General features: G+C 49.7%; 2 protein-coding genes and 2 non-coding genes across 5 annotated transcripts in view; all 4 read right to left on the reverse strand.

Moving 5' to 3' along the window:
* Positions 1 to 496: 496 nt before the first annotated feature.
* On the reverse strand, positions 497 to 568 carry trnap-agg (transfer RNA proline (anticodon AGG)). The gene has a single exon. It is a non-coding gene; the product is annotated as a tRNA-Pro (tRNA).
* An 841-nt stretch (positions 569 to 1,409) lies between these two features.
* On the reverse strand, positions 1,410 to 1,481 carry trnap-agg (transfer RNA proline (anticodon AGG)). Its single transcript has one exon. It is a non-coding gene; the product is annotated as a tRNA-Pro (tRNA).
* Positions 1,482 to 1,755: 274 nt separating this feature from the next.
* Positions 1,756 to 8,403, reverse strand: LOC137917060 (cytosolic 5'-nucleotidase 3-like). 2 transcript variants are annotated; one of them, XM_068759944.1, is made up of 8 exons: positions 8,264 to 8,403; positions 4,626 to 4,724; positions 4,469 to 4,538; positions 4,248 to 4,380; positions 4,085 to 4,174; positions 3,837 to 3,999; positions 3,424 to 3,624; positions 1,756 to 2,976 (listed from the first exon to the last, which is right to left on the reverse strand). In XM_068759944.1, exons 1-8 carry the CDS (start codon positions 8,399 to 8,401, stop codon positions 2,875 to 2,877), a joined length of 996 nt encoding a protein of 331 aa, XP_068616045.1. In that variant the 5' UTR covers positions 8,402 to 8,403; the 3' UTR covers positions 1,756 to 2,874. The 2 variants fall into 2 exon arrangements, with proteins under 2 accessions (XP_068616045.1, XP_068616046.1); XM_068759945.1 differs by lacking the exon at positions 8,264 to 8,403 and adding an exon at positions 5,778 to 5,794.
* An 871-nt stretch (positions 8,404 to 9,274) lies between these two features.
* LOC137917061 (dynactin subunit 3-like) overlaps positions 9,275 to 10,340 on the reverse strand; it is a 2,032-nt gene continuing 966 nt past the window's right edge. The window contains exons 3-7 of the mRNA XM_068759946.1: positions 10,325 to 10,340; positions 10,159 to 10,242; positions 9,875 to 9,933; positions 9,703 to 9,762; positions 9,275 to 9,567 (exon numbers count right to left, since the gene is read on the reverse strand). The exon at positions 10,325 to 10,340 is cut by the window's right edge and continues 71 nt beyond it. Coding sequence (XP_068616047.1) covers positions 9,472 to 9,567; positions 9,703 to 9,762; positions 9,875 to 9,933; positions 10,159 to 10,242; positions 10,325 to 10,340 — 315 coding nt within the window. The 3' untranslated portion in view covers positions 9,275 to 9,471. The remainder of the gene's footprint in view (positions 9,568 to 9,702; positions 9,763 to 9,874; positions 9,934 to 10,158; positions 10,243 to 10,324) is intronic.

Here is a 10,340-nt window from a genome sequence, read left to right on the forward strand (position 1 = left end):
ACGCGCACGAGCCGGTCCTTAAAAGCCAAAGGTCACGCAAGAAATCACATTCTCAGCCTCTTGCTCGCTGCCATCGTCTTGTTGTCATGACACTGACGCGCTACGGAAAGCCGGCGCTTGTGCGCATGAACGGAAGTGGGTGGGCTGCTGGGAGATAGAGTTTTAAGAGGACATTGTGTTTCTCCTGATTTCCAGCTAAAAACCTTAGTACTACGCTTTTAGTAACTAGTACTACTACTGCTACTGCTACTAGTACTGCTACTAGTACTAGTACTAGGGGTCGCGAATCAACCTTCTCCACTTCACCCTGTCCTTTGCATCGTCATCCTCAACTAAACTACTGCAAAAATAAAATGGAAAATATACTTCAGCTGGTAAAATGTACGACATACAGTAAATTATTTATTTCAGTTTTCACTTTATTTCTATGGATTGCAGATTTAAATTTAAATATCAATTGTTTGTTGTGGATTATCAATTAAAAAGTGTACTTGTAGGGCTCGTCCGGGATTTGAACCCGGGACCTCTCGCACCCTAAGCGAGAATCATACCCCTAGACCAACGAGCCGTACAGATGTTGCGCTTGAGCAGGAGTTTTGGAGTTACAGTCGACGCCACGTTGACTGGCTGTCTTTTTGCTGCCTGAACTTGTGATGTTTTACTGACATCTACAGGCGACTTGGTGAACTGCAGACTCGACCTGCAGCAACGTCATCGTCCTCTTTCTCTCTGCTGACGAAGAGGCGATCAGTTTAAGACTATTTTTGTTCAGATTTCTGTTCTGGAACTTACAAGAAATGTATGAATATTTAATTGCGTCATTTGCTTACATTTAATGAGGTGTGTATTTCACAAATTTATTCTATCCTATACTCTGAAAGGTTTTGTCGGAGGGTTTGTTGAAGATGAGAATCATTTTAATGTACAAAGCAGAAGTAGGAAAGCTATTTCCAATTCCGTCTATGAATATAACTACTTTCTGTTAACCCTTTGCCAGGAAAATACAATTTTGAGAAATTAAGATTGTTATGGAACCTTGGTACAAAAATATATATATAAAGATATTTGTGCCTTAATTTTTTGTATAGTCATTGCTAAATCCGGAATTTTTCACATTGAACATGCAGATGCATGTGTCTGATTTTTTGGGGGGGGAAATGTCAAACTTATCATGTAGAAATCTCAAAATCCTGAAAGGCCAAGTGCATCAAATATGATACATTTGGCTTTAAAGGGTTAATTATCAACCACATAATGAGAGTTAGATTTTAAAAATAAATACAATTAATGACATTATTAAAGCGCTGCTCTACTGTCCACCCTGATACTCATTGATTTTGTTTTTTCATCACAAGTATTCATGAAATGAGAAAAAACTCCAACCTAATTTCAGGTCGAAAAGGAAGCGAGGGCTCGTCCGGGATTTGAACCCGGGACCTCTCGCACCCTAAGCGAGAATCATACCCCTAGACCAACGAGCCACATCACAACAGGGATCAGATTGAGTATAGGAGATGCCACGTTGACCGGGTTCTGTCTTCTGCTACTCGCTCCTCTAGGGGTGGGTCGTGGTACTGCAGATGAAACTGGACTTTTTGATGTTTAAGACGCGGCAGTGCGATGAGCTGGCGTCTCATGCGGGATGGGATAGGCTCCAGCAGAACCCGTTACCCGCAAGGCAGACGCGACGATTAAAGCAATAATACGCTCGGGCATGTTGTCTACGCACCAAACACGAATACTTGCACCTTTGAATATTATTAAAATGTTTATGGTTCCAAATCTTCAGATCCAGTCACAACATTTTATTACTTTTTTGAAATATTACCACCAAAGTAAACAGGAAGCCAACTTCTTATAAAAATACAACACACCAGTCCGAACTTGAGAGCTCTCCGAATTCAGACAAACAATATACATTTATATATAACGCCCACATATACAGTAGCCCCCGCATTTCAAATATATATGTATATATATGTGTGTGTATATGTATATATTTAGTCTTCCATTTCTTTGACAAACTTAACAAGAAAAGGCAACATGCAGGTCATAGCAGCACAATTAGGACAACATTCAACACGTGATATTTTAACTTTCTGATCAATACAAAGATTAAAGGCGGGGCTTCATTTATTCTGGAGTTCTCTTTCTGTCCTCACCTAAGACCACGAGCAGTCGTCCCTCCTTTAAAGGGACAGTTCACCCAGAAGGGACGAGCTCAAACCAGTGGCGCTGATTGGATCGCTCGCTTTGCCCCATCCTCTTTGGTTGTTCAGGAGAATCCTGCAACGCTCCAGAAATGTTTCACCAACTCCACGACACGTCCTTCTGCATGACGACGAGTGGAACTGCTCCTTTAAACTTCTGCTACGCGCTACCATGAGGCTGAAGACGCATCACGACTAGAGCTTGGTGTCACAGAAGGTAAAGTGCTTTTCTCCTGATCACTGATCGGTTCATTCTCATGGTAAACCGCACCCTTTGATCTCATCAGCGATCTGGAGCAGCTCAATCTGCGGGCACCGGTTTTATGATGTATAAAACATACCGCCACAATAAATAAGTCTATGAATTAAAATATTGAATTTTAAAGATGGAGCTGGTGTTTATAAAATAGAAATAAATCTTACTTCTGGTTACTTCTTTATCGCAAACATCAGGAACAAACAGACGAGACACACGAGAGACAAGCGGGGACTTTTAAACAGTTCCACTAGGGGGCGCCAAATGTCTTTAAAAGCTGTATTTTACAGGTTGCGCTGGAGGGGGGGGGCCGTGGAAGAGGTGAAACATTGGCCACTCTGGACCAATGAAAAAGGTGTAAGTTGGTGTTAGCGGTCTGGAGGAGGGGCTGATGACCAGTGGGAGGAGTTATAGAACCTTCTGGAGGATGGCGTTGGGCACTTCCAGAGTCTCATCCCTCACGAGGACGATGTCATACGAGTCCAGATATTTGTCCAGGCGTTCTTCGACCTGCAGGGGGACCAGAGGAGAAGGCAAAACGATGGGAGGTAAAAAAAAAATGGCTGCATGCTTTTATGTTGGTCGGAAGTAACCGTGCTCCGGCAACGGACTACGGCTAACGGCCCGCGGACTACGGCTAACGGCCCGCGGACTACGGCTAACGGCCCGCAGACTACGGCTAACGGCCCGCGGACTACGGCTAACGGCCCGCGGACTACGGCTAACGGCCCGCGGACTACGGCTAACGGCCCGCGGACTACGGCTAACGGCCCGTGGACTCCGGCTAACGGCCCGCGGACTACAGCTAACGGCCCGCGGACTACAGCTAACAGCCCGTGGACTCCGGCTAACGGCCCGCGGACTACAGCTAACGGCCCGCGGACTCCGGCTAACGGCCCGCGGACTCCGGCGAGCGGCCCGCGGACTACGGCTAACGGCCCGCGGACTCCGTCGTACCTTGTCGTTGAGGAAGCCGACCTTGAGGATGTTCTCCACGTTGGGCACGCCGTCGGCCATGCTGAGGTCTCCCAGGGAGTCGCCCATCAGGATGACGTTGCAGTACTCCTTCAACTGCTTGAAGTACTCCGTGTTCCTCAGAGCGCCTTCGTGCTTGTTGTACACGTGGATCAGCTCACCTTTGAAGCCTCTCAGGATGCCCTGCGGGGTGAAGAGCCAATCACACAACAGACGAAGCCTGCGCGGCCTGGCGACCGTGTTAGCGGTTTACTGGGATGGACGGGTCGGGTCGTTAAAGTCCGCGCAGCCTCGGGTAATCTGGGCCAAACATTCCCACAGCAGATTGGGATCTGGATTATCTGGGACCGGCCGTCTCCTGATCGAAGCCCGGCTTCGAGGCCGGCCGGACTCACGTCGTCGTCGAAGTCCATGAAGTTGGAGACGACCTTGACGTTGGGGTGGTAGACGCCGGCCTGGTGCAGGATCTCCTCCAGGACGTCGCCCAGGCCGGCGGAGAAGATGAAGACGGGAACGTCGTGCTGCTGCAGACGCTGGAAGAACTGCTCGAAGCCGTCCCTGCCAGGGAGACGATCAGAGACCAGACGGTGAGAGACACGGCGAAGAGACAGCTATGTCCTCCTCTTTCCAGGTGAGTGGGTACCTGAGTGCGGCGTCAGACTCCCTCACCACCTCTGACAGTTTGCCCCGCTCTAACCGCTGCTCCACCAGTAACTTGTGCGAGTTGAAGTACCTGCAGACACACGCCAGACGGTGTTGCTCTCTCCTGCCGCTGCGAGCGGAAGCAGAAGAAGACGAGCCCTCACCACTCCACGATGAAGGGGAACTTCTCCTCCGTGGTCAGGTGGGGGTCGATCTCGATGGGGTAATATTTGTTCTTCAGCTGCAGCAGCTTCTGCCGACACTCGTCCGTCACCAGCTTGCAGTTATCGATGATGTCTGCAAAGCGACGGGGAGAGCCTGAGACGAGCCTCCGGGGGGTGGGGGCGGGGCCAGAACAGCGCGGCGTGACTCCGCCTCTACTCACTGTGGCACGTCGGGCAGCGCTTGCCGTTGACGGCGAACTTGCTTAACGTCATGTCGAAGTCTGTGATGACCTGGAATAGAAGCGAGAAGGCCGAGTTCACCAACGAGCGCCACCACTAGGGGGTGCTGAAGCACCACACGGACTCAGAGGACTCTACCTGGAGTTTGGAGGCTCCTCCCTTGATGAGGTCACAGATAATCTGCTCCACCCTCTCGGGGTCCCTCATGTGGACTGTTGTCTTGTCAAACTGGGGCATCTGTGGGGGAGAGGCTCAATTCAGATCCAATTCAGCTTTCAGACCGGAAACAGGAAGAGAACCGCGGCCCCCGGCCCGGTTTGGGGAGACACTCCTAGTTTCATAGAGACACACATTTCGGCTTTCTTTTGGTTGAAACTACAGGAGAACCCGGGCTTGGGCTGCAGAGGTCACGCAGGCCGTTGTAAAGGTCACGCAGGCTGCTGCAGAGGTCACGCAGATGAAGTCTGGCTTTCACGATGGACCCTAAAGAAGCCGGTCGGTGACTTTACGTTAACCTTATAGCATCGGCATCCGTTTCCGTTTCCATCCATGAAGCCGAGTGGGCAGTAAAAAGTGATTTTAAACGAGGCCAGAGGGTCAAAGGAACAATTCCTGCCCTGCAGGAAAACACGTGCAGGTGCAGTGGAGACGATACACGCACGGCGTGCTGATGTAACACGAAGCGCCGCCACGCGGCTAGACTTCCAGCAGCCTTACGTAAGCGGCGTCGGGTTTCAGAGCGGCTCTCTGACTCCCTCTGAACCGCCGGCAGAACCACAACACAAACGAACCGCAAGCTTCACGGCGCCAGGCCTCGTGACAAACAACGAAAACCAGCGAGGAGGAACGAGGTTCTCCCGAGGGAGCCGCCGTCGGCCGAGCGGCGCCGCGGTCCAGGAAGTCGAAGCCGGTCGAGCAGGAAAACACAGCTGAGTGTTAAAGGTGCGTTCACCTGACGGCGCTGAAATCTGCAGCTCAAACTACGTCACGTCGACACAAACGTGTTGCGTCACACTCAGAGACCTCTGATGTGTATTTTGGGGGGATTTTGCACGAATCCTCTTCGAGAGTCGGATTCAATCTTCCAGAATCAACGAAGCCGGAAGTCTGGATTTATTTGACAAGCAGGAAAAGTCACGTTTACGGTCGAATAATCTCTTGGTGCAAAGTATAAATGTCTTTCTGGTAGTCATGATGAACAGCTGCAGCGTGGAGTATCAGCACATGCACACGCACGCACGCACGCACACACACACACACACACACACACACACACACACACACACTTACCGCGAGGTTGTTGTCGTGGTTTCAGAAAAAGTGAGGAAAAGATCCAGCGGCTGCGGAGGGTTTATATATCCACGGCAACAGTCAGGGGCGTTGCCCAAAATAGACGAGACAGCATAGCCCCGCCCTCTGCCAGAGGCTGACACACACACACACACACACACACACACACACACACACACACACCCTCAGCTGACTCATGTCAACATGCTTTAACACAAACACACACGGTTCAGTATAAATAGATGCTGAACTGTAATCTACCCGGTTTCAGTAATGTGACCTCTGACCCCTAGAACCTTGAGAATCCATCATGGAGGACGCACTCACCTCAGCACACGCACATTTCAACACACAACACACACACACGTAGCAAATAGCACGACTCAGGTCAAGGGTCAGTGTAACGTAACGTAACGTATAGCGTTTAAATACGTACGGGTTGTCCTGCAGGGGACGCTACACCGCTACTTCCTCTGCATAAAGCCATACTGCTGCTCACAAATACATACTCACAGATATTAACAGTTTAATGTATATATGAAGTAATGCATGTACAGCGTTTAATGCGATGCTGCCTCAGTGATGACCTCACACATTTGTTCACATGTAAAAACAAGCACGGAATCCTGCAGCATTTTAATGTCTGGTTGAGTCTGAACACGTACATCATGTCTGTGTCACACACACACACACACACACACACACACACACACACACACACACACACACACACACACACACACACACACACACACACACACACACACACACACACACACACACACACACACACACACACACACACACACACACACACACACACTAAGCTTGAGCAGGTTCTTGTAACAAACACTGACTCAGAGGCAGAAAAGTGTCTGACATAAACCAAAAGTAGATACCGGTAGATGGAATCAATAGATCAATAGATCAATAGATCAATAGCAGCGATATTGCTGGACACCCTCAATGATTTGTGCTACAACTAAATGTTCCATGTCAAAAGTTATTCAGTGCAACTCCATATGAGTCACCTGAAATATTTAGAGACTAGTAAGTACAAAGAGAGACATTTACAAAGAAATAAATGCCGGGTGGACATTTTTGTCCGCTTGAAGAATCATGGATGGAACTTTTATGAAGGGTAACACAAGGGTTAATCACGTTTCCAACATCCGGCCTGCTCGGCCACTGCAGCCCAGGGGACCGGCTCGGTTTGATCTTTGACCTCGTCTTGCACAAAGCTACGTAGACGTTATCCTAAAACTACCGAGCTCGTTGCACAAGAACGGGAAGAACAAAAACCAAACCAAAACCCGTTTGACGGTCGCGCTCGCTGGCGGATTAAAGGTTAATTAGGGTCATGTTCCGTGTTCTCTGACACTGAAAGAGACACGAGACCGTCGAACGTCGTCGTGGGCGGAGCCCAGAGAGAACCCACGTAGACACGGGGAGAACACGCCACAAGTCTCGGGTGAATCTGGAACTCTCAAACTGGACCCAACGCTGACCCTCAGTCCTAGCCGAACGAGGATTCACAAACTGCTCCCCTCAGAACCGCCGCCGTCATGAACGCAACACAACCCGGGTCAACCGGGTCCCCGTTTCTGCTGGCCTAGACCGCCTCGCATTCCACAGCTCCTCAAAAGTAGGTCAATCCTCTCCGGTTACGCGCCGCCACAATAACCGGCACGCGCCCCCGTTCCACCAGGCCATGCCCAAATCCACAAAGAGCGGTTCTGATGAGTCCAGCAGGCGTTCTGTTCCACTCCAGGCCTGTGTAACTTAGCGTTAGCCCCATGCGCAGGCCCCGCTAACTCTGCATGGAGAACATGCACGCCATTAGCCAGATTACAGGACATGCAGAGGAAGGGAAAGCACAACGAAGAAACACAGATTGGTGCTGGAGGCTGATCGGGCTGTTTAAGCAGAACCGGGTTTCTAGATAGCCATGTTAGCTTGCATAAACAGAGCCAGAGGGGAGCTGGATGCGCAAAGGACCGGGTACGCTGCCCCTTCCGGTACCCCCCCCGGAGGCGCTCTGCAGGGACCTCCAGAAACAGCTGACGTTTTAAGATGACAAAGCACGCAGAGCCGCATTTCCTGAACGCTTCACACAATAAAAGCGTTGCATTGGTTGAATAACACCGTTACTACAATGTATTTAATTAAAACAGTTAATTGCTTGTAGTTGAGTACAACATACTGTATTAAATCTGATGACCAGCCAAGGCGCAAACTACGTTTCCATGACTTCAGGAATAAAATGTGCTTTTGAGCTAAGTGTGCTACAGCTAGCATGGCTCGATCGGATTATCTGTTGCATCACAAAATGCAGTCCAAGTTCAACAAATACACAAAATAACGAATAGCGCGCTCGAAAGGTGACAACTTTCGAGCGCTTTTATTGTGAAGGTCAACCACGCCTGCTTCCTGTTTCCGCTAGCTAGTTTCCTCCCGCGGCTACAGCCCCGGCTAGCTTCACTCACCATCTCTATGATCCGGGTTTTCTTGCCCGCTCGTTTCTTCTTGGCGACGACGTACTGGGCCAGGACGACGCCGCCGAGCAGGGCGCAGACGCTGGCGCTGGCCGCCGCCCCGACCTTCACCACAGCCGTCCTGTCCATGACGGTCGGCCCGCTGTTCCTCCACCGGAGAGTCCCTCCCGCCTCCTTCCGGCTGGCCCGTCCAGCCAAAGATCGTCTATGCTGCAGATGACCGAGCACTGATTCTATCCGAACTCGTTGGATAAAATAATATTATGATGCTTCTAAACATGTATTCTGATTAAACTCGCTTTGTTACCCTCTTTAAAGTGTTTTTGTGTTAAAAGTGGTTCTTGTTAATCCCTGAATCAGACGTTTTACGTCCATTTCGTTTTCAAAATAAAACACTTCCGTTTGTACAGGAAACACCAAAATAAAGCACATCACATCATATGCACAAGGTCATAGGACAGCCACTATCTTTATTAAAAACACACGACTCAGTGAACATTCTCATTTCCTTATGTGCATGTGGTGACATGTGTAGTTCAGTGTTATGTGTTGAGCCTGTTTATTACATAAATATAAGATAATAAATATAATCTATTTTAATATGTTATCGAGTGTGCGTTAGTCTGTCGTGAATGTGATTTACAACAACTACTGAAGGACTATATCATTTTACGATCATAAAATAGATAGAGCGAGGAGAGCCTCCATGTTGCGGAGTCAGGTTTAAAGTGTGATAGTTCAAGCACTGGAGGCATCCCATAATAGACGATCTTTGTCGTGAGCTTGCCCGTTGCCTCTGACGTCACCGGACGGTCACTCCGTGGAGGCGAATGTAGTCGTTTCAATATTGCTAAAAGTCATAGTCATATAACTGATTATTAAGAATTATTTCAACAAACTGAAAACGAGATTGAGATGATTTTCTTCTAAAGCGTCATCTCTGGCCTCTTGAATCTGCGTGTGGGATTAAAGACACAACAGACACACACCAGAATAGTGTAAGAACAAAGTAACATTTATTGTCATTTAAAACCAAAAACACAGGAAAGAACAAAGCTCATTAAGTTTGTACATGTCAGGAGGCATCCAGATCGGGAGAGGGAGGGCAGGAGAGCAGGTCACGTGACTGTCACTGATACATGACCAGTAGATCAGCGCCGCTAGCCTCCTTCGTCCTCATCATCCTCAGTAGCGTGCGTCTACAGCAGCGACTCCACCGGCCGGATGCCCTCGGCCTCCTCCACCTTCCTCAGGGCCTCGTCCCATTGGGTGAATTGCTTGGACAGCAGAAACATCTGCCAATCAGAGGTCAGGGTTGAGTGGGAGGAGCTATGTCACAGCAGCCAATCGCATCATTGATGAAGGAGGGGATGAAATCAGACATTTTTATTAAGTGGAAATAAAATAAGAAGCTGAAAATGGCAGCGTACCATTTTGTTGTATTCCTCAAAAAGCTTGTTCACCTCCAGGGACTGGGCCTCAGTTTGGTCCTGCAGGTCCGAGAAGGAGGACATGGAGGAGTCCGCTATATGAACTGGGTCAGAGACGGGGACAGAGACGGGGACAGAGGCGGGGACAGAGGCGGGGACAGAGACCCCTTACCTGCTGTTTGATGTGAATCTGTGACAGGCGCTGCAGCTTGGTGGCGTGTTCAGGGACGTCTGTGGACGGAAAGACAACAGATGCAGCTGAACGTCGTCACGGCAACGCACCACCACCGTCCTCTCTCTCTAAGCCGCGGCACCCGCCGGGATGTTCAAACGGACGTGGCTAAAGCGGAGCACGGACTACGGCGTGCAGTCGGGGACGCACGTGGAGCGACACCTGATCCAGAATCCGATTCCAGGCCGAATGCAATCATCGACTTCCTGCCTGGCGACGCTCACCTCTGATGTAGTTACTGTCCAGCAGCTGCTGCAAGTTACCAACCTGCTCCAGCAAAGCAGCCTGGGAGAGCAGGAAGTCCTCCTCTGGGGAGACAGACGCAGCAGGGGGGCGGTGAGGACAGAACCACATTCAGAACAGACGCCATTTACAGCTCCTGGTTCTCACCGGCAAGAATGAACTC

The sequence above is a fragment of the Brachionichthys hirsutus genome, unplaced genomic scaffold (genome assembly GCF_040956055.1).
Source record: "Brachionichthys hirsutus isolate HB-005 unplaced genomic scaffold, CSIRO-AGI_Bhir_v1 contig_1249, whole genome shotgun sequence".
In the NCBI taxonomy this organism is placed as follows: Eukaryota; Metazoa; Chordata; class Actinopteri; order Lophiiformes; family Brachionichthyidae; genus Brachionichthys; species Brachionichthys hirsutus.